Source organism: Theobroma cacao, chromosome 1 (assembly GCF_000208745.1).
Source record: "Theobroma cacao cultivar B97-61/B2 chromosome 1, Criollo_cocoa_genome_V2, whole genome shotgun sequence".
Taxonomy (NCBI): domain Eukaryota; kingdom Viridiplantae; phylum Streptophyta; class Magnoliopsida; order Malvales; family Malvaceae; genus Theobroma; species Theobroma cacao.
The window spans coordinates 1,619,289-1,643,870 of NC_030850.1; the positions used below are offsets into that span (position 1 = coordinate 1,619,289).

At 33.3% G+C, this 24,582-nt stretch overlaps 2 protein-coding genes and 1 long non-coding RNA gene across 3 annotated transcripts; all 3 read right to left on the reverse strand.

Moving 5' to 3' along the window:
- LOC108663207 lies at positions 5,229-9,881 on the reverse strand. The gene is made up of 3 exons (XR_001929227.1): positions 9,645-9,881; positions 6,270-9,511; positions 5,229-6,068 (listed from the first exon to the last, which is right to left on the reverse strand). It is a non-coding gene; the product is annotated as an uncharacterized LOC108663207 (long non-coding RNA).
- Positions 12,322-13,453, reverse strand: LOC18610942. Its single transcript, XM_007046891.2, has 4 exons — positions 13,268-13,453; positions 12,950-13,159; positions 12,725-12,858; positions 12,322-12,626 (listed from the first exon to the last, which is right to left on the reverse strand). Exons 2-4 carry the CDS (start codon positions 13,129-13,131, stop codon positions 12,553-12,555), a joined length of 390 nt encoding a protein of 129 aa, XP_007046953.2. The 5' UTR covers positions 13,132-13,159; positions 13,268-13,453; the 3' UTR covers positions 12,322-12,552.
- On the reverse strand, positions 16,441-18,989 carry LOC18610943 (scarecrow-like protein 4). The gene is made up of 2 exons (XM_018114145.1): positions 18,814-18,989; positions 16,441-18,712 (listed from the first exon to the last, which is right to left on the reverse strand). Exon 2 carries the CDS (start codon positions 18,676-18,678, stop codon positions 16,852-16,854), a length of 1,827 nt encoding a protein of 608 aa, XP_017969634.1. The 5' UTR covers positions 18,679-18,712; positions 18,814-18,989; the 3' UTR covers positions 16,441-16,851.

Here is a 24,582-nt window from a genome sequence, read left to right on the forward strand (position 1 = left end):
ATTTTGTACTCAAATTAGGATAAGGATATCTTAATTAACTACTACATTATCTATTGTCATTCTTAAATTCTATAAATTATTTGGATAAAATATTCACTTTTTTGAATAAAAAGAGTAAGTATTGTTATGCATTCTTTGAGAAATTGCAAAGGATTATTATTATTATTATTATTGGAAAAATAATTGCAAACGAATTAAATGCTAGCATCAAACAGTATCATTTCTTTTCGCAAGTGACTTACTCTATAGCCTATTCTATTACGTCTGAGAAAATTATTGGCGAGGATGAGCTAAATTTTCCGACATTGCTGTTAGGAGTGCTAGTATCATTTAATCCGCCGTGTTTGGCAGGTAGACAGCGTTATTAAACGAATTCGGGTCATAAACGAATTTCTACTTACGTTAAGCAATGAAATCGGGTCATTCATGCTGTGCGTATTTCAGCAGTTGTTGAAAACATTTAAACATGTGCTGGCTACTGAAAAGAAAGAATAAGTTGAAGAGATTGAAGAGTAATCCACGGGGTTTGGGGCTTTTGGCCCCAAAAAAAATAAAAATTATACAATTTATTTTCTTACTTAAAAATTAAATTTTACTCTTTTATTCAAGTATGTTACGATAAAAATAAAATAAAAATTGATATAATATTTAAAAAGAATTTTGAATTATTTAAAATTTTTTAACTTTTTTAATTCTTTTATTATATTAAATTATAATTAATAATAATAAAATGACTTATTGATTTGTTATAAATATATAATGATAGCAGTCTCATTTGTCACATTAACATCACGTGAACATAAAATAATAATTATTCAATTATTATTATAAAATTTTATTTAATTTAAAATAAAAATATAAGAATTTGATTAACAAAATTGAACATAATAAAAAAAAACTATTTGGATTTTGTTAATTAGTTCAAAATTTTTGTAATTAACAAATTTTTAAATAAAATTACAATTTTTAAAAAAATGTATTGGACAATTCATTAATTAGCTATTGACATTAGGATAGGGATTCTCCATGTTACAATTGATGAAGACTCTTGACTACTTTTGTTGGCTAAGGGAACTCAAAATCCTCTCTCTAGAAGGTGACGTGACTTCAAACTTTAAAGTCAAAACCAGAGTTTGTTTACTTTTATGTAAAATATTTTTAGAAAAAAAGTTTTTATGATTTATGTTTGTTTGAAAAACAAAAAAATTATTTTAAATATAAAATATTTTATGAATCAACGGTAAAATATCCAAATCACGTAAAATGTTTTATATCCTTGAGAGGTGTAAAATATTTTTTAGAAAACAAAAAAAGCTACTTTTATATTAAGCTTATCATAATAAATTTGATAAATATTAATATTTAATTTAAAATATTAAAAAATTTAAAAATATTAATATTTAATTTAAAAATTTAATATTTAAATTATTCAATACTATTAAAATTTAAAAAATATTTTTAATGAAATCATTCAATATAATTAATATTTTTATTTATAAATTAAATAAATCTTACTAATAATTATAATAAAAATATTTGAATGATCGTCATTTAATAAATACATATTTATAAATATAAGTTTTGAATATTAATTAATGAATATTGATATTTTTATAATCTTATGATAAAAGAAGTGATAAGATGAAAATTTTTTGAAAAATAAAACTTACTTTTTTTATAATATGTGATTAATTCATTAATTACTAATTTTTTAAATAAATTACAATTTAAAAAAATATTTTTTGTATTGGACAATTCATTAATTAGCTATTTACATTAGGATAGGATTCTCCATCTAACATTTATGAAGACTCTTAATTACTTATGTTGACTAAGGGAAACTCAAAATCCTTTGTTTTGAAGATGATGTGACTTCAAATTTTAATGTCAGAATTACTGCTATGAATGCAGCCAGTTTCTAACTCCATTCTTGTCGTTTCATAGCATTTTAGCTTATACAACTCTCCAAAATTTCATGGTCCACCATCCTGCTTTCTGCCAGTCAAAGCTTCGATGGTACCCACTGTCACATTTGACATTTCCTAACTCTAGAAATGTTGCCACATAAAGAAAAAATGTTCAATAATGTTTTTTCATTTTTTTTGCTAAAACAAAACCTTAAGCTTTTGAAATAATTTGTTTCATGACAAGCGTATTTATTTTTTTATATAAAAAGTTAAATTCAAACTTTTATTCAAATAATAAAAAGATTTATTTAAAAAGGTTCAATTTAAAATTTTTTATCTAAATAAAAATATTTTGATATAGTACTAAAAACAGTCTCTGAATTATTTAAAATTCAAATACTGTTATTCTCTTATTACATTAAATCAAACTCTTATATTTTTATTTTTGGTCGAATAAACTCTTATAATTAATAATTCACTAACTCTTATTAATTGAAATTATTTTTATCATTTTACATCATGTTATAATGAATGGTGACATGACAATTTCATCATTTTATGTTAAAGTGAGTATAAAAATAATATGTTTTATTTTGATTAATAATAATCAGTTAACCACTAATTATAATAATCTATTTAATACACAATAAAAATAAAAACTTCATCAAATATAATAAAATAATAAAAATTTATTTAAAAATTTGTAAACAATTTAAGAACTTTTGAAATTACTATACCTGAGAATTTTAGCCTCATATTGACAGATAAAACCGAACCAATTTTAACTAGACAAATTCTAATATATATCTGAACAAGTTTATGGATTTGTTTTGTTTGAATTAGTCAAAGGTATAAAACTCAAATATATTCACAATCATTACACTAATAGGCATGCGAAGAACGCATCAAGATTTGATGAGATTTTGCTCGTAAAATATTGATGACTTCTCCTCAGCCATTGATTTTCAATTAAAAAAAGAAATGATTTCTCTGGTAAAGTATGATTCATGCTGGCAATTGACCCATGGAAAGTTTAATATTAACTTAATCATAGGCTTTGAAAATACTAACATTGGTTATGGCCTCCTCTGTTGAATTTAAGGGTTGCTGAGAGGGCTGGGACTTTGAATCACATGGTTCAAAGAGAAGCAAATCGAAGATGTGATGGGAAGAAATGGACTCAAGGCATCGCGTTTGTCAAACCCCGTAATTCCCAACACAAAATCCACCTGTTCGATTTTCAACGCAAAATAGGCCGAAGGGTTTGGACTTTGGGCACATCAGATTTCTTTCAGTGTGTTGCTTGCAAAATGAACCAAATTGTTTTAGAAATTTGCACTTTTGACAGATCGTTTGTCAGAGGAGGATGTTTTAGTTTCTAAATGAGTAGACACGTGTAGACGGTTAATTCGATTAATTTAATTAATAGATTTTTTTAATTAAATTAATCGAATGTGTTGGGAAAATTAACTCAATAGATAGAAAATGAAGTTTTTAACCTATCAATCAAATTAAATTGATTAATTCAATGAACTGAATTTCTTATGTCATTTTACAAACACATATATTATAAGATATGAATGACTTATATATAAATGGGTTAATCTTATTAATCGAAAAAAATTTTCAAAACCAAAACTGATAAAATTAATCAATTTAATCATGTTTATTTATGAATTAATTGAACCGTTTAAATCAAAATTTTTTGATTAATTTGATTTTAATCAACAATTGCTCACTCTTATAAATAAGAGTTTCACCTATGCCCTCAGCCACGTCATATCCTCATGAATAAACAGTAAAAAATAAAAATTATGTACAAAAAATTATTAATTAACTTAACTATTCAGATTGAAAATTGTGTTGTAAGCAATTTATCCAGCTTAATTTTTTTTGATCCCAGCATGTTGTTAATGAATGGATTTGACATTTCCATGAAATTATTGGATATAATCATATTAAGAAGCAGGAATTTTAATAAATTACAAAATTTTCTGTCAAATTTAATTTAATTGTTTTAATTTTTACGTTTGATACTAACATTTTTGTTAGTTATGTTGATGATTAAAACAGCACTTAAATTCTTATAAATAAAATAATTAAACACAATTTATGAATGTTAAAGGTAATTTATTAGTACATTTAATTGGACCATTAATATACAAATAAAAAGTCTAAATAAAAAAATTTCCAACATGTATATATATAAGATGGTCCATATTCCACTAAGAAAACGTATAATGAACTATCTTACCTCAAATATTTGTTTTTTAATGTCATTTGAAAGAGACATAATATCTAAAAAAATCTCTAAGCTATTTAACAAAATTTAAATAAATTTTTATATTTTTATTACGTTCAATCAAATTCTTATATTTTATTTTCAGTCAGATAAGTTTTTATACTTTTGTTTCAAGTCAAATAAATTCTTATAACTAATAATTGATTTGATTAAAATGTTATTTGTCATTATAAGTAATGTGGCACTAACGTGGCATGCTAACATATTATAATTAATAATAATGTGATATGTTGACATATCATAATTGATGTTGTTGCGCATGATAATATGGTTATGTGACATTTTTTACTCTTCATATTAATATTATGTCAGAGTCAAGTGAATATAAAACGATAACTGACATTTTGACTAATAATAACTTATTTGATCCAAAATAAGAGTAAAGATTTGATTAAATTTAATAAAAAAAAAATTTTAAAAATTTATTAAATGATTTAGGATTTTTTTTAACATTATACCTATAAAAAAAGCCTTTGAATTCATTTCACGAATCAATTGTTTAGGTTAGAAAAACTAAAAAAAGAATTAACCTAACTTTTTATTCACTCGTCCAATGCCTAATACCATTAGGTGGTGGTGCCACAGAAGTTAAAGACAAATGCTTTAATGGTTATTACTGTTCTCCTCCTCGTCAATGTGGTCTTGTCTTGATTGTAACGAAAAAGATTATAAAACTACTGAATCTCATGTTCTACTCTCATCATCATACATGAATTTCGTTTAATATTTTATTTCCTTTATTAAATGTATGTTAAGAACTTTTGAATTCATTTCAACATCACATGTTTGTGTTGGAAAATATACAAAGGAAGTTAGCCTAACTTTTCTCACTCCTTCAATGCCTAATACCATGGAAGTTACCACAAATGCTCGTATTAGATTTTATATTGCTTTGTCTTTGATTGCGGTACTTTGGGAACAAGATGTGGCCTGAGCTAAAAATTGCAATCTGGAGCCTTTTTTTTTCTTGGGGCAAAGCCCACCAACTGTAAGCACCCACCAGCCATACCCCGGAAAACTGTTCCAATAAAATCCTCTTCAAGTCATTTGAAAAACATGACTTACGAAACAAGAAAAGAAAATGAATAATTCATTTGACAAATGCTACGATCACTCATCATTTTTAAACAAAAACCAAGGTTTCCAAGAAAGAACACCCACACCTCCATGTGCTGAGGTCAAGTTAGAGATTTAGGATTCGGCACAACAAGACACCAACTATGAAACTCTGCAGAAACTTCAGGCTCCGAAGGGGATCTTCCATAAAGGCTTTGGAGATGCTCAGATCAGAATAAATTGTGCTAGAGTCGCAACCTACGAGAGGATGTCCAGTTCCACGAAGCTGATACACGAGTGCCTTGCAAGGCGTGAACGAAAGAGGAAGAAAAGCTTGGGTTTTCGAAGCAAGGTTTTCAGCTCCAGAAAAGTTTCTGTACAATTCCCAGATGGAAGATGGTGGCCTTTGCAGGAATGGGGATGACTCAAATTAATTAGTCCACTTGGCCTGGATGATGAAGCTGATAAAGGACAGACAGTCTATCGTCTAATTGCAACACTATCAATCTGTTTCCTGATAACTTATTTACAGAATTTTTCCTTGTAAGTCTAGATATTTGGGTTCAAAATTTATCCTTCCAACTACTTTTCCAACATGAAGTTTCTACTCAGTAATCAAATATTACAATGCAATTTGTTTACATTTATACTGCAGTCTCAAGTATTCAGATTTACAGTCCAGTCCAAAACAATCCATGGCGGAAGGGTAGAACTCTGGATGTGGATCTCAATCGACGATGGCCGATGGGTGACTACCAAGAACGGTATAGAGCTGACTTCCGAACAATGAGATGGGATTTTACCTTACCAAAAAAGACAACAAAAGACGCAATATTATTATGGAAAAAGAAAACAATAATCTTGCTATTACCTAAAACCAACCACAAAAAAGCCCAAGCCCAATAAGGAAGACACAGAGATAAATATCTTTAACAACCAGAATCACACGAAGAGAACAACAAAGAACACAAACAAGGAGATCCGGGCGGATTCGAACCACCAACCTCTCCAACCCCTATCCGGGATTGAGCGCTCTGCCGTTTTGAGCTTACAGATCTTTCCAAACACAAGGATCAGACGAGTTCAGCGTCCATGCCCAACCTATAAAACTCAGCATTCTTTCTAATTCCCAGATTGTAGTTTCATTGGCGATATGGTGAACACAAATCCACTTTCTAATGACATTTTTCCCACCCAAGACCTATGAGAGATTTTCAAAGCCGAAGATAGAAATTTTTTTTAAAAGAATTGTCCGTTGAATATATTTTCAATCCTCATTTTCACCCTCCAAAATTGAATACTATAACCCGTAATTGAAAAATATTTGACACAATGTTAAAACAACTTCGAAATTCATCTTTAATTTTGGTTCATATTAAAAATATTTAAATAAAAAGGAAGTACGGCAGTTAAATCAAGCACTACACGGTAAAATTCAAAATAAAAATCGGCTGAAAAAACATATGAATTTTTATAATTTCACATTCCTAAATGGTCAAATCAAGTATCAAATTTAATTGCAAATCTACAAATAGAGCCAGAAAATTATTCACAGAAAAATTGAGATTCCGTAGCACTCAGCTTCACTATCAAACACTAAAATATGAGATTCAGCTTCACTAAACAAATTTTCGGCTGCTCAAATCAATCCATCCTTCCAACCTGCAAAAAATACCTTGATACAATGGAGACCAGATACAAAACAGTAATGGCTTTTTCTGATATTTGAGGGAACAAAGTGACAAAAAAAGAGTAAATTTAACAGATCAAAACATAAAGCTTGAGCCAAATATTCAGTTAAAAATAAAATTTAACAAATCATACAAATGCAAGAGTCAAACTCTACACCAAGCAAACTATAGAGTTAAAAATAAACTTAGAGAGTAATAGAAATTGTTTAAACACATGAAAAATGTAGTAGTAGATAAAAATTTATAGGGAAAGTAAATACTAACTTTCATCACCTTGACTGCCACTTACCATAGGCATATCAAAACTGCCAAAGAAGTGTTTCAACTTTGACATAATTGCAGACGGTACCAATCACCAACACAAATGCGCAACATATAAATATAAACAAGACACCAAAATTTACGTGGAAAACCCCTTCAATATTAAGGGGAAAAACCACGGGACCGTAGTCCACTGAAAATTTTCACTATGTAAAGGAACTGGATACACAGTTGGCATGTACCTCTTATGATCAATCTCCGACAACAAATAACAGGAGTTCTTCAACACTAATCTCAGTAAAGCAGAGCCGCTGCACCATATAAACCAAGAAGGGTTCAAATAACAAGCCTTCAATGCTTCAACAATTAGCAAGTGATGGAAAGATCTTCAGAGACTAGACCTGCTGCTGCAACGGATTTTTTATTATCATGAGACTCCAAAGCTGGTTCCTTCACTTCCAAGGTCTACATATACCTTCTGATATAAAATCTGGAAAGTTGACCAAGCTCAAACACTCCACTCCATCCACCTTGACTTTAAATGTTTATCAAAGAACAGAGATGCATTTGCCAACATGCTTGACATAGTAAATCCACTAATATTTCAACATCATGCTCACCACTGGGACGTCTTTCATCAAAATCCTCAATAGCCAGGGAAGGAACTCCAACCTTCAACCCAATGTAAACAGAAGCCCATGCAAGGGCCTAAAGAGCTACAAAGAGAGCAATACAAGCCAAATACACATGCTGCCTCAACCTATGTATGACATTCTCCTATAATTGTACAGTTTGATAATGCACCACTAGCAAATCGACACTAAGATACTAAAAATGCAATTGGCCTCAAAAATAATATGAATATATATAAACAACCATCATAGAATAGAAAATAGCTTACGCAATTAAAGGGCATCCATATTTTTGCAGGCACAACAATCTCAAGATGGAATGAACCTCAAAATAGAATAGTCAATATTGAAACATTCTGGTAAATGAACCAATGTTAGAGAGGCATGGCAACTTTGAATGATGTAAAGCTTTACCGTGTTGGCTGAGATGGCTTTGAGATGGAATATGATCAGTCCTAACTAACAATACAGTATGGCCAATACTTTGTAAAGAGAGCAAAATGTTGCGAATAACAGATAAAATATTGCTCTATTGCTCTATATCTGCCATGGCAACTGTAGATGTTCTGATTAACTTCTCATTGCAGGTATATCAGATAACCACAAGTACTTTGGTACACCTACTTTTTATTGAAAACCAATTTCTTTAGTTCAATTTTAATTGATAGACCACAACTTGATTAATGTTAACAATATAATGAGAATTTAATAAACTAATATATCAACAAAATAGTTTCAATTTGCTTCCGAAGATACTGGTTATTAATTTTTTTTAAGTTAATTTTTTCAAAGATAAAATTTTGATTTCAAAATTAAGATAAAAATTAGTACTATAAGAGTTGTAATATAACAGTATTGCTTAACTTTTGAAAAAAAAGATTGAATCAGAATAATTTAAAAGTTTTATAAAATAGGTGACAAAATCAAAATCATGTTAAAGGCTCTTTTTAGGATAAGTGCTAAATATTTGACCAATTATAAATTTATTCTATAATCTTAAATGATAATGAAAATCTTAAAATATGTTAAAGCCTAATGGTGATCGTGCCATCTTGGTCAAAATTAGTGGTTAACTCTACTTACATAATAACTAGCAAAAACTTGAATTTTAAAGCAAATTTAGACAAGGCGAATTTTGGTTTAAAATATGTAAAGAATACCTTGGCCTTGCGATTTGCCAGTAGAGATCAATGGCTTGGAGGTCATTCCGATGTTGATGATGATGATTGATGTGGATCATGCATCCATCCCGTATGGTGCAAGAAAATCAGAGGGGACTAACGGCAGAGTAAATAATGGAAAGCGAAAGGGGAGAGGGGGAGGGGAGAAACAGTAAAGGCACGACACACCACACCACAGCAGAGGGGAGAACCCGGGCAACCCCGTGCGAACTCCCCTCAAAACACCAAAAAATTGAATTTTTTATTAAGTTCGGGTGACCTGCCATGCAAGCGCACCTGTCATGGCAAAGGTCGGGGATGACAAAGATAGATCAGGACTCAGCCCCCTTCCATAAATAAATAGTAAGACTTTTGCCCTGACATCTTACACATCCTTTCAAAACAAAGCTCCCTTCAGCCCACATCGCTATTTCCCAACATCATTCTTACCACGAACCTCGACCGAAACTCTTCCCTATTTAGATATAATCTTTCTCCATCTCTGGACAATTACAAGAATAAACATAAACAAAAGAATCCCGCAAGATTACAAGAATAGAACGTGTACAAAGGAATCCATGAGAAATCAGGAGACATCAAAAGAAAAACGCACTTAGGAAGATAGGACATCATACCAATCTTTGCCTGCATAACGCCTTTAAGCCTCTGCAAACCGGAGAACTTTAGATCTTAGATCCGATTACGTTAATCCGCTCATCGAACAAAATCTTATATCAAAAGAAGATCAAGGAGCGACGCAACCGGTACCGAAGACACAATTCTTGGAAGGAAAATCATCATGGAGAATAAATCTTATCTGCAAAAAGAAAGAAATCAAACGGCAAAGAGAAAAATAAGAGGGTTTGGTTAGAATGAAACCTACCCTTCCACAAAGCGTTAATATATAGAGGGCGCTTTGAGGAATGGACGGTCAAAATAAAAGAGTGCTTGGCAAGAGCAATGGAGTAGATGCGTCCACGTGTACTAAGTCGGCATCTTTTATAGAGGAAATTATGCTGCCGAAGGAAAGGTGAAAAGAATTGTACGAAACGTCCAATGGTGGAGCACCACGTGACGCATATGAGGTGGCTACAGGTCAATGTTTGTGAAATTGCGTTGTGAATACGCAAGTTGGGTTGTTCTGATCTGACCTTATCAAAAACGACTCTAGAGCCCTCGGGGACCTTTCCTTCGGAAACACGGCCGTGTTGAGTACTATTAGGTTTCTATGGAAATAAAACTTTCAAATTAATTGAATTTTATTAAAAGGCGGTTTGGTCCATTATTTTTTTAATTTAAAAATTATTATTAAAATTTTATAAAAAATAATAATTTTTAGAATTAAGTAAAAATTATTTAATAAAATAAATTATATAAATTTTAATTTTATTTAAAATTATCATAAAGAGTATTTATAACATTTTCAATCACCTAAATTTATATATAATATCAAATATTAAAATAAAAATATCAATAAAGAACTCAAAAAAAAAAGAAAAAAGATGAAATAATGAATTTAACATTAAAATCTTTTTTTGTGAAAAAGAGAAAAAATCTTGAAATATTATTGAATGCAGTTTTGAATTTTAAAATTTTTTTTCTTAATATATGTAAAAACAAAAAAAATTTAAATTTTGATATTTTGTTATTAGGTTTTTTTTTTTGTAATTGGGGGAAGAAGGATTCGAATCCTGCTCTTTTAAGTAAAGGGATTATGCACAAACTAATGAGACAAATGCTAAGATGCATATTCTGTTTTTAGGTTTTTTGTGTTTTTTAGTAATTTTTACAAAAAGAGATTGAGGAAAGAGAAATCGCGATTTACATTGAAAAATGATAATTTGAAAAGGGAATAAGAGGAGAGAGATATTGATTGAAAAAGGGATATTTTTTAAAAAATTAATGTGTTTTTTTTTTTTTTAAAAGAGAAAGCTCCTCCATAAAACTTTTTTAAGCTCTTTTTTTTAAAAATTATTTTTTAAAAAACTTTTCAAAAAATCATATTCGATCTAATTTTTACTTTTAAGAAATAGATAAGTTAAAAACCAAACAAGCATTAATGTAATTTAATATTTTCAAAAAAGCGATTTATTTGATTATTTGAATCAATTTTTTTATCAAAATTATTAAAATAATTATATAACTTATTTAGTTAGAGTTCTTATTATATAAAACTATTATCTAGTTCAATTATAATATTTAATTAGATTATGAGTAACAATATTATCTAATAACTCTAACTAAGTATTTTATTTAATTATCAAATATATACAACTCAATCGTAATAAAAAATTAATTATCAATAAATTGTTTTAAATATGATATATTATTAGTAATTTCAAATACATATATTTAAACTAAATACATTTAGATTTTATGTATAAACATTATCAACAAATTAACTAAAAGTCTTTTAAATATACTTTTTATATATAATATTTATTAAAACTAATCAAATCGATTATATGGAACAAATTAATTTTTGTTTTAAGATAAAGTTAAATCGATATTGAATAATTTTTATTGATATTTTAATTAATTTAATTTTTAAAAATTTAAAAATTAAATAGATGTCAAATTAAAAATTCACCTCTAATTTTTAATTGTGTCCATCTTATTAATGACTTATTTCGTTAACAAAATTAATTTTTTCAAATAATTATTCTCACAGTAAATGGTTTAATTTCAATTTTTAAAATTAATTAATTTTTGAAGGGAGAAAAAAAATATTTCATTCAAGTTTAACCTTTATTTTATTTTAGCTACCTAAATATAGTAAACAGTAGCTAAGTTTAGAACTTAGGTTCTCTTATGAAAACAGTTCCTCATATGTAATTTAGGAAAAGAGACAAGACCCATCTTTGTATTGTAAACCTCCACAATTATATTTGATAATGTAGAATCTTGTAGTTGATCAGCTGATAGCAACACAAAATAAATGGTGGTACCGTATTTTGAGTTTATATTATAGTTCAAAGGATGAAATAGGGAAGACAACAAGAAGAAAAAAAAATCATTTTAAATTTTATAATAAATTAAAAATATATTTAAAATAAAATTAATTAATTTTGAATTGAAAATATTTTAATAATTTCTTTTTCATAAAAAGTATTGAGTGGGTGTCAATTGACAGGAAAAAATTCACAAAATATATTTAAAAAATTAAAACTATAAAAACGATCGGATCGACGTTAAACCAATCTAAGCCGCTACTACCTTGGCCCATGGACATTTTAAAAAGCCCGTCATCATTTTTTTATTTGCGAATGGAAATAGGGAGTTTGCTTCTCAACTGATATAAGAAATTATCAGTATCCAAATGGTTCAAAATTTATCCCATTAAAACCCTAAAACCTATATGCCACTTCAAGGCTTATAATAAGCGAGCCAGGGTGTCCCAAGGACCAGCAATTCACATTAACAAATATACTGAAAGAAAAAAGAAAGCTTCAGCAGCTTTCACAGCGTAGATAGATTAGTCCAAGAGAGAAAAATTCCAGAGCAAAATATATCTCATAAACATCAAATCTCTGATCTTCCAAGTTAACTCGAAGCCTGGGTTTGGTGCCTGGCTTTCTCCTTCTCTTTCACTTCACTCCCCTGTGTCTTGTCATAAGCTTCATGCACAAAGCAAACGCAGAGCAATTAAAGTAAGTAGAGTTTTTCTACAACTTTGATGATTAATGAATGTACTTACAGACAGCCTTCAACTCACCTGGATGATTTTCATGAATCTCCTTGTCCATTTCTATTTTAGAGTTACTCTGATTCCCTCCATATGTCCCTCCAAATCCTTCTTCATCCGACCTCGTGGCATACCCCTCTCCAAATGAATGAGACATCACATCTCTTAACAAACAGAATTCAACATGAACAATTCAGACAACAGAAAAGGGAGGAGTGTAGTCAAGCAAATTTCAATAGTGTTCATGTTACTAACCCAGTTTTTTCGTTAGGATTTTTTTCTGTCTCGTCCATGGTTTGTGGATTTCCTGAACCCTTAGAAGAACTTGTAACAGGCCTGAACCTGATCACTGACCTTTTGTGGCCTAAAGAAGATTGCAGGGAAGAGGAGAAAATTGCTGGTGGCTGAGCTCGAACTGATCGAATTGCCCGATTCATTTTCGTTTTCTTTCCAGTTGTGAAGAGACTAATATATACTCATCAAAAGGAAGTGATTTTAGCCAATAAATACATTGCATTAAGGGTATAATGACAGAAATTGAGGCTGGTTCAAAAGTGCTGATCCAGACCTTACCACAAAGAAAATACCAGAAACCTTCTGTCACAGTACGACACGTGGAAATGTCATGGAGACGTGTCGAGTTCGTATATAGCTTCTGGTTACGTGGGGCTTTCTGCTTTTTATGCCGGTGAGTCTCCCCCAGATGGCACTTCTGCAGGCAAAGCTTGGTTTGTGGATAACGAGCCTAGAGCTATTCTAATGGTGGCGAATCACATGCTTAGGAACAACCACAGGTTGCCGCAGTCGACTGGCCTTTTAAGATATCGACACAGACTCAACGTTCGCGTGACAATGTCCGAGGAGACCAATTCCACTGTTCGGATGGCCAAGGCCCATGTTGCGTAGACGGTCCATCACCCCAGATTCTAACCTCACCCTGGCCCATAAACACGTCCATATAGTATGGCGAGGTGAGGTCCATCTTTATAGTATAAATGAGTAAAATTAAAGTTTGATAATTAATTTATACATTATCAATTAATTAAATGTTGATATTTTATTAATAAATAAACATCAACATGCTAAAGAAGTAAAATTCAAATTCATATTTGATGCACAAATAATGTATAAAACGAAATATTACTATTTTGTTAATAACTTAATTTGAAAATTAAAACTTTTAAAAAATATTCATAATTTAAAAAATGTTTAATTTGAAAGATTTTTGAATTTTTAATTTTACATGATATTTTGTAATTAATTAATTGTATATAAATATTATACATGAACAATATATCAAATATAAACTTGTAAAATTAGTTTAAATTGCAAACATGATAAAAGAAGAGAGTATAACGGAGAAGAAATGCCATACAGCCTTCAATATCCACTGTAAATTGCTATTTGCACTCCAAGCTTTATTGTCATGTCCACATCCTAAAATAAAATGCTCCACAATAACTACTCTCTTTTTGAGTATATGGAGATGGAAGCTAGCAAATTTGGCTCAAATTCCAGATAATTAAAATTCTATTTTCTGATTCTTCAACTCAAAAAATAAATAAATAAAATGGGGCAAATTCAAATCCTTATTCTTGTGCTACTTGGGCTCTGTACCAAACCAGCAAAAACAAAGCCTTTATTTAGAAAACAATAAAATGAAGGCGAGAGATACGCTGCCGAGGAAAAAAAAAAGTTGCAGTGTCAGGATTAGTCTAGTCTAAGTCTAGAGCAGGATAGAGAGAGAGAGAGAGAGAGAGAGACGACNGTCTAGAGCAGGAGAGAGAGAGAGAGAGAGAGAGAGAGAGGACACGTCACTTTAACTAAAACAGTTCAGAGTCTCATGTCTCCAGATTGTGGGACCACTCGACCGTTGCTGCTACTGGCAGCTTGCTGATCTCATCACGCACCTTCAGTACCCACAATAAGAGCTAAGGAGTAGGGGGGAGGTGATACGGTCACCCACAGAGTACCTGGGTACGTGCATGATGTCAGAGCTCTTTGGGCGCCTTCGGCCCTTGATTTGCCAGCATTATTCAGTCTTTTCGGGCCGCCTTCAGTGGATTTTAATGCCATTTCTCTGATGGACTGTCTCTCCTGTTTATGCAGGTGGGGTTCTCGTCCTAATTCATTGAAGAAAAAAAATATAAAAAAAAACAAAAAGAAAAGGTGGAGGGAAGGGTGTTAGGTCTCCAGAAAATTTCAATTCCCCCAGAGTAAATTGGAAGCAACAATCGCAGTGTTGGAAGATCGATGACTTTGATTTTCCATGGTCCATTGTTCAATATTAGAGTTTTGGCTGGGAGAAAATTCAGTCAAGTACCAAGCTAACGAAAAGACGAGAGAACCATCCGACTACAAAATTGGACCCTTGCAGAAAAGAGAAAGAAGGGAGAAACCTCTCCTCTGCATAGGTGCAAACGGTTCACGTGTAAGATGAAACCAGAACTTGACATTGATCTAGTTAATGGTATCAGGTTTATCAATGTTGTAAGGCATCCATCCATCAGGATACCAAAATGCAGGCCAAATTTTTTAATATATATGGTATTTAGGCAGAAGATTGAGAGTCAATTTTCTTTGCAAATTTAGGGTGAAACAAGTTCTTACAGGGAACATATCAGATGAGCTGTGTGATGGAAGAGCATTGACAAAGAGAGTTGAAAGAGGACCCATACCAGAACCCTAAAAGGGTACTCTAGTTATATGGGGGGTTCAACGTCTCGACTCTCAACAATCTTATGGCTAGAAGTGACCCCATGCCGGTCTCAATCAGTGGACTAGAAACAACATCATGCAAAAACCCCATCACCAACCTTGTCCTGTTCTTGGCCCATTGGTTATCAGGGAGTTGGAAACAGGCAGCTTTCATCGCCCTGGTTCCATCTCAATTATGTCAAAGGATGGGATATCATGTTCAAGCTACTCACTTGTGTCCCTCCCTTCATTTTCCACTATTGGGTGGAAATTAGACAATCAAGATTTTAACAAAACTCTAAAATCAAATGAGAAACCCGCAATCAGGGGATAAAATCTCACGTTCAATTCCTCCCACAAAGAGAGAGAAAGAGGGAGATTTAGAGTTTGATTCAAGATGACAATGACTGCCATTAAATCTTATAACCAACAGTAGAAAGGCCTGCCATAGATTTAGAAAAATAAGAATGGCAGGGATGGCAACAACCACCGCAAGCGAAATTTAAAGTCCTTTCCCAGCCGAATAACAAAGGAAAATGATGGGTATTGTAAGATAGCAGCAGCCCAAAGATTGAAAGTTGATCGAGAGAAAAGATAAAAAGATTACCTGCCATATAATTTACGCAAAGGCAGAGTTTCTATGTTAAAGTCTTAATCAGAAAACCCTGTTCCATGAAATCATAAGTACTGTGTTGGTCCTCATCAAACACCAAATACAGAAAATCCCAGTTCAACCCAAGACTCGGTCTCAATCAAAACACCCAATTCCAGTGCCTGTGAAAGAGAGTGACATTTTTAACTCTTTGTTCATGGTTTTTACTACACCCTGCAGGGTGCAAGGCCAGGTGAAAAATCTGATCACATTAGTAAATATAGACAGAGTCACAGGGTCTTTGATTCAGGGGGCAACCAGTGACCAGAACAAGGCTTCAAGTTCAAAGAAAGAGCACGAGAAACTATAGTTTCCTAGTCATTAAATCAGTTTTCACCTTCTATTGCAATGGCACTGAACTAAAGTCTACATTGACAATAACATGAAACTAGGAAAGGAAAAAGAAATAAACCATATCAAAAGGTTTCAAATTTATATACAAAGCAAAGTTGCTAGACACCCTAAGGGAAAAGTTGTTCTCGAATTTCATTTTCCCCTATGTTACAATTTTTGTCATGCTGAAAGTTCCAAACCTGTTCATAAAAGAAAAAAAAACCCCAACAAAAACAGAACCCAGAACTAAAATAACCAAAAGATAAATCTAAGATCAAAATCAAAATGAAAAAAATTAATATAACCATGGAAATAACCCTAAAAAGCTTCTCAATTGCCCCTTAAAATATTACCACTGTTTCACTGAGCTGAGGCCCCAGAGTCTTCCCAGATCAAAATCTGTTCCATTCCACACTAGAGAAAAATTACCAGGTGGAAAATTTTACAACTGTGAACGCGAAAATCCCACAAATCATCAACGCCACGATGAAACCGTGAGTAGAGGCACCTCGTTCCAAGCTAAAGAGAGAAATCCAGGTTGGGATTCAATCAGTGAATACGAAGAGCTGTAATTGTAATTCCACAACAGAATTCTCGCTTGACTTCTCGCGTAATGGCTAAGGGCTACCGTTTCAAAACCTGCACTCTCTAGTAAATTCTTCCATTGTTCTTTATCTTCCATCCGTTCCCTCCGTTTTTCCACTTCTTCCGGTCCAATAACCCCCGCGATTCTTCGACCAAGTAATAGTCTCTCAACTTGGATTCTCTCTGGCGAGTCTCGAGGCAAGTTCGGTTCCAACGATTCGAACACGGCTGAGTAATACCTTAATGCATTCTTAAACCGGTTCTCGAACCCGACTCGATTCAAACTCGCTTCGTACTCACCCAATGTCACAATTTTCGGGTTCAAAGATTTAGCCAACAGGAGAGCGGTTTCTACAGTGACCGGAGCTTCATCCAACAAATTGTACAATTGAAGCATGAAATTTACAGCCAACACCTCATCCTGGTCAACCCGGAAACTCAACTCGTTAAGCTCCTCAATTGGAGTGAGAATCGGTTCGAACTCAAAATTCAAATCCAGGAGCTTCGCAAAGTCACGGAGACGATTACCAGTAGCATAAAGAGAAGATGCTGGAGATTTTCCCAAAACCGGAGCGGGTATACCCGAGATTCGGATTTGGGTCGGTTTTCCAGCAGAACGCGTAGCTAACGCTTGCAAAAGAGCAGCCCACTGAACTCCTTGAACAATTCCAAAGTCCACTATGTGAATCTTACTTGCTCTCTCCGTTGCTTCGAGAATCGCTTGATTTGCCGTCAAATGAGCAAACTTTGAGTAGGGACACGCGTCGTTCAAAGCTTTGTAAGAGAGAGTGAACTCCTCCGACGTCGTATCGAGAATAGTCAATCTTTTCTCAGCTTGACGCGAGACTCTGCTATAGAGAGCTTCGGTGAAGTAAAAAGCCACTCTTTCAGTTGGATCTCCGCATTCTGATATTGATTCCCTGAGTCGAATCAGTGATTTAATCGCGCGATCAGGCTCCGACTCAGCTAGTCTGGCACAGTCGAGTAAAGCTTTTAAAAGCGGGGGAGCTGACTCGGCCTCGGGAGAGGCAGATGAGACGCCTACGACGTCGTTTATGGATGGCGTTTGGCTCGGAGGAGTGCTTATTTTGGTTTCTTTAACGGTCACTTGAGGAGGAGGAGGTGGAGGGGATGGGGCCCACGTAGATAACTGAGGCTGAGCTTGAAGAGAGTTAGGGTTTTTCTGTGCTTCTGTTGAGAAAATCACTCGGTTCAGATCGGACGGCGGAGAGCACGTCACGCTGAGACGATTCGGGCAAGCACTAAAGGGATCGGCACCGTAGAGACCAAAATCGCCATTGTTCTGCCACGCCTCACAACCAGACGGCAGATTCGAACTATCCGTTGAATCCCCACTGTTCATTAAGCTATCCATCCACTCGTCCGAGTCAAACTCACCACCCGCACCACCACAAAAATCCGGGAACCGAAACCCACTGGATTGCTGCTCGATGTTTGGAAACTGAAACCCTTCTCCAGTATCTCCCTGAAACGGGTCGGCAAAACCAGGTCCTGAAAGCCCGTACCCGAGATTGGGGGCGTTGGAAACGGCATGGTGTGTATTGGGCCAAGGGTTTATAGAAAAGGGATTGAGACCAAGGAGCTGTTGCTGCTGATGGTGGTGTTGCTGTTGTTGTTGCTCTTGCTGTTGCTTTTGCTTTATAACTTGTTGAGCGATTGCCATTAGATTTCCACTATCCGCGCACATATATGCCATCCTCCGGCCAATCTTTGCCGGAAATTTTCGTAAACTGTACGCACATTACCCACAAAAAACTATAAAAAATCAGCAAAAGAGTGAGTGTTTTAAAGCATGAAAGAGGAGGAGAGAGAAGAGGAAGAGGGTACATACAAGACTGTAGGCCCGAGAGTAACTGGATCAGAAGCTCTACAAACTTGGATTTAGCTTAAGCTAAGAAGAGAAAGAGAGAGAGAAACTGAGAGGGAGAAAGAGAGAAACTTGAGAAGTGTAGCTTTAAAGAACGAAAGCCAGTAGCAGAAGCCGGACGAGAGCTGAATAAAGTCCCTCCAAATGAAGAGTGGGTCCTTAATCCTTATAGCTATTATAAAAATAAGGTGGGTCCCGCCTTTTCTAAAGAAAATCAAATGCAATTAAAAAAAGAAAAATGACGTGGAAATAACGAAAGACATGAGAGGATGGAAATCCCGTATACCCTACTGTGAGCGGCTACTATGCTATTCCTACAAATCTACAAATTTCCAGCAGCTCTATCTCTCTTGTTTTTCTTTGTTTTTTCTCTCTCTCTGAGTCCCAGTTGCTGTGCACATGACGTGGCGCCCATACGACGTGTGGGACCCACTCTTTAATTTTCTATATACCGAAATGACAACACCGGGAGGGGCGTCATTAGCGTCCACGTGTACCCGCCTCCCTTTTGATTTCAATCTCTCCCGCTCTGTTCGGGGACCCCTTCGACATTGGGCTGCGGGGCCCACCCCTTCGTCACTACACATCGATTTTTTTTATACGGCTCGTCGGTGTCGCCGTCTCATTGACGTCATCAAACCCCCTCCATTCACCCCCTGTGATCGTCTAGGGAAGGTCGCTCTAATCTTAACCGTCCCTTTTTTTTGTTCTTCTTTCTAAGGATCTGGGCATCCGGTCCTGTCTGCTCTGCCCCCTCCCTGAGAGAGTGCAAAACGACGCCGTAATTCTCTCAAGGTCACGACACACAGCTGATCGCATTTGTCAAACGTTAGGTTCCTCTTTTCTTTTCTTTTTTTTTTTGTAATTTTCATTTTTCACCTTTTTTTTTTCTTTTGTTGTCAAGAGGGTAAAAAAAAAAGGGTTAGCGACTAAAAGGTGAAAAAAAAAAATTGCGTCGATGGGGGTGGGTCAAAAGGACTTTGCCCATTACGGTCCGTTCTTTTTGGGCGGTTGAGGGACCCACCAGGGGACGAGATGGGACCAAGGTGCCAAGGACCATGAAGAAGAACAAAAAACAAAAGTGGTAAAGTGGGGTCCAGAAAGGGGTGGAGGGTGAGGAATGCAATGGGTAATCCTCGACCAACCGAAATGCAACAACTAAGTAGAAAAAAAAAAAAACCCCAAAGAAAAGCAACGGTGCAGGATATTTTGACGGGGGGTGGGCAACGTTGTTTCGTTGATGGGGCTAGGTTGAAAGCAACTTGACACGTTGCCGTTGGCATGGCTGGGAAAGACGTTGCCTCCACAACAAAGCCCCTGGGTCAACTGCCCAACGTCTACATTTAGTGCTTTCTAATTACTACCCTCTTTTTTCCCTCTCCCCTAAACCCTTGGATTCGAATTTAATTTTATTAAATATTTTAATATTACAACTATAATTAATTTGTTAAATTAACTTACTTTAATCCGATCAATTATGCTTTTTTTCGAGTGTTATAATTTAACGAAACGAAGTGAGAAATTAAGTTAAAATATTCATAAAAGGCATTAATGGTTAAACTGGGGAATGAGACGAAAGGCTTAGATTTTAGATTTACTTCAATTACACGCTATTGATCTTCTATTTTGGCCATCCTATTTCTATCTTGCATTGGATTATTACTAAATATGAAAAAAAAAAAAAGCAAATTAGATAAAATTATGTCTTAATCAGCCGTCATTAGTTGGATGATTTGACAAGGAATTCACAGCAGTCGGTTCCAAAATGGCCCACTCTAATTACCACCTTATCTAAACTTTCTTTTTCCCCTTTCCACACTCTCTTTACCATCACACTGGCTCTCAAAATTTTTCAGCTTTCCAATCATGTTGCCATTTCAATTCCGAGACTGCTAACTCTCCCGCTCCTCCTATCTGAGGCTGCTATAGCTCAATCTTTTTAACTTCAATTCAATCCCCGGCAACGATTTTGACCATAATGAGCAAATAGGCCACTTTTAGTTTCCGTTTTAACTGCTGAAATCCTACAGCTTTCTTTCAAGCTTCTGGTTCTGAATGATCCAATTTCTATTTGATTTGAAAGATTTGATCAACTGTTCACTACTAAAATATTTTGGGTTCAAATCATTGTGATCTTGTCTCGTCGGTCCATTGGGATTTCGTGACTGTTCTTAAATTCTTATAGGATAAATCCAATTTAACATAGGATTGAAATGCAACTAGGTTTTCAGACCAAATTATAAGAATTTGGTTAGCTTTTTTCTTTTTCTGTGAAGGACGCACCCCGATTTTAATATAAAAAAACCCAAATCCAAAAATTTTGAAACAAGTCATTTACACGAGAGCATTTATTCTCTTTAAAAATAAAAGAGTATCACTTTTTATATATTTATTTGGATAAGTTATTTTGAGTATAATTACAATCATAATTAATTTAATACGAAAGTAAAACGTCAATATTAATATATAAATTCATTAAAAGAAGAAAAGAAAATTATCATTTGATTGAGATATTAGAATAGGAAATTTTCTTGTAATGGAGCAGTATTTAAATTTTTTTTATTTTCATTTCAAAAGCATAAATTCTAAGCTCCAAATATCCAATCTATTTTCCCCCTATTATCTTTTATTTTCTTTCTTCTTAATGGGGCCTTTTATATTAGAGAAATTAATTAGCCTACTGTTCTCCTTTAGTACTATTTATTAAATACAATAACATCTGATTAAAAATAGACCAAACAAACTAGCACACATAAAATTTGTATATCATTTTTTGTGAGATTGTTAGGCGCAGCTTATCTTAAATCAGAAACCGTTCACATTTAATCAATTTCATCCACAAACAGTATAATTAAATAATAATAACAATAATAAATCATCAAAGTTAAAATATAAAAACGAACAAAAACAATTCAAAGTTATATATATATATATATATTACATATAAAAATTATTGTTCGTTGACAGTGTTTTTGTCATTTTCTATGATTTTTCCTGCTTTCATTCTCATCGTAAATTGATAGCGCATGATGGGCTTGACCACATTCTTCCATCATTATGACATTTAATTTTATTTATTCATAATTTATAATAATAATTTAATTATGTGAGCACGATCTCTTCAATCTTATTTATTTTGCCCCATTAGCAATGGCGACTGCCTTTTTTCTAAATTGGACCACATCGCCCAAAAAAAGAAAAATCAATGTCACAGTCATTACTATTAATTTTTAGGAAAACAGTTGGACTTGATAATTGTCACTCCATGATGTTGCAAACCTTTGCTTTCATGTGCATATATCCAAACAAATTTTGAATTGGTTTTTAGAGTAATTTAAAGTAATTAAGTACTAATACGACTTTTTTTTGAGGGGGATCATTATTAGCAAATACTAAAGAACAAGATGCAAGATATAACAATCATGGATTTGGAATAACAAGAGGAAAAGTGTGTGGAAAAGGACTATAGATTAGTGTAAGTTTGAGTGAGAAATTAGTAATGAGGACATGATTTAATAATAATGCAACTTGATGGTATAATCAAATTTTGATTAATCGGAAATCTCTTTATCATTTCACTTTTTAATTAGAAAGCAAGTGGTGTAATTATTTTAGTAAAAGTTTAGGTTTTAAGGTTTAGAGTTTAAAAAATATAATTCTTATTATTTTATTTTAATATATTCAAAATTGATTTCTTTTAAATTTTGTTATTATTTTTATGATTTTAAATATTCAAAATTTATATAAAAATAATTAAAAAATAATATATCCATGCCCGACAATTTATTTCAAATTCAAGCCAAATTAGGAAAAATGTAAAAATTTTTTTTGTTAAATTTTAAGTATGTAATGGGATATAATGCTTTTATCATTTCTTAAATTTCTTACTGTTTGATTTTGAATTCTCAACATTAATATAAAAAAGTTTCAAAAAACATATAACGTACCCACTGTCGAATACTTTAATCCAAGTTCATGCAATTCAAAGAGAAAATATAGATGTGTGTTTATTAAATTTTAAGTTCGTAAAGGGAATGTAATGTTTTTATCATTTCTTCGATTTTTTTTCTCTTCTTGTTAGGACTTAGATTCGAAATTTGCAAGTTGAAAATATGAAATCATGGAAATTTTTTCTTTTTCTTTTGGCTAAAACGGTTTCAGATCCTCACCCACACACACTATGTCTAAACCCTCAAAACAAAAAAAAGGAAAAAAGAAAATCTACAAAATTTTAATGTACCCAGGTTGAACTTATATCCATGCTAGGAGGCTTGTATGTGACTCGATCCGATCTGGCTGATTATTTTAATCTTTTTCTCTATGTATTTTTCTGGAACATATACCTAGGGAGGCATTGTAGCCTTAACCCCTTAATAATCACAGTAAATTAAAAACAAATGATTATAAAATAGAAAAAGCAGGTTGATAAAAAGTGAAGCCCCGAACGTTTCTTAGTAAATCATGACGAAGTAGGATCTTTCAGTCAAACTAGCAATAGAGTGGGTTCTTGATCACCCAAAGGCTGCTTTTTTTGGTGCAAGTGTTTTTCACCAGCACCGATAGGCTACTACTACCAGGCAGTGACAACAGGCAGTGGCCTGTGACTGGTGAAAACAACTTGGAAAGACGTTTTTAGTACTTCTTTGTAGTGGGAGACACTGTACTTTTGACAAAATGGGATAGGATACTCATTGGGTTTTTTTTTTTTTTTTGCCCTTTTTCTCTTGAAAGTGTATTTGTCCTTCGATTTTTATATATATTGTCTATGCAAAAATCTGCTCTTTTAGTCAATTGTTATAATGATTAGCATTTTTAAACTAATATTTTGAGAACAACCCCCTTGGGATTGGATGATTATCTTGGCTTGTCTCCCCATGATAGTGATGCTTGCGCAAGAAAAATAACATAATGAACAACTTAACGACTGGTTTGGAAGACTTTTAGTATGGATTGGCTGCCCCACACTTATTTGAATGATTTTATTGAGGAAAGAGTAGGTGTAGCTAAGCAGGTTATGTCCTGTGGAGGTATGATCTTTAAATCAATGATCAAATGAAATTAAATACAGGGACCTGAAGTCGTGGCAACAAAAGGAGAAGCTTATTTCCTTCTGGGCTGATTTGGTTCACACGAGAAAAAAGATCATGTATCGAGCCACATGCTGAACAAGGCTATAAATCCATGTTGTTTTGTTCAATTTGTGGGTCTTGAATGGGCTCGTACGGCCTATGATACATCTCACAGAACCCATAAACCAAATAACCCAAGTTTCTATGAACTTTGAAGCTTAATTTGATGCCATGATTCGGGGTGGGGGGAAGATGAAGCCAGGCTAAAAGAAGGGGTCGGGAGAAGGTAAGTTGGGTAGTGGTTCAAGTCTTGCAACACTATTATCAGCAGTTAAACTTGGACATGGGTCTAGTCCTCTTTTCCTTTCAGTTCAACAAATTCTTTGTCGTTCTTACCGTTCCCAAAAGAAATCCATCCAATCTACACTTTCCGAGAAAAGAGAAGAAACAGTCGTACTCCACATCTCTTACCTTCCAATTTGGAGAAACTTTTTCACAGGGAGTGTATTCGGAGGAATACATCATCCCCACCAAAACATAATTAAATTGAGAATTTAGCGGAAAATTAGTCCTAATCAGGGTAAACAGTGAATTAATTTACTCATTGAGTTATTCTAATTAATTATGTTGTAATTTGAGAGCCTAACCACACAAGCACAACGGA

Bases quoted from the DNA above. Each gene is read 5' to 3' on its own strand.
- LOC18610942 (XM_007046891.2), bottom strand. From the start codon at position 13,131: ATGAATCGGGCAATTCGATCAGTTCGAGCTCAGCCACCAGCAATTTTC. The intron at 12,859-12,949 runs GTTAGTAACATG...CTGTTTGTTAAG, and splicing joins AATCCTAACGAAAAAACTGG to AGATGTGATGTCTCATTCAT. The intron at 12,627-12,724 runs GTGAGTTGAAGG...TTGTGCATGAAG, and splicing joins GATTCATGAAAATCATCCAG to CTTATGACAAGACACAGGGG.
- LOC18610943 (XM_018114145.1), bottom strand. From the start codon at position 18,678: ATGGCATATATGTGCGCGGATAGTGGAAATCTAATGGCAATCGCTCAA.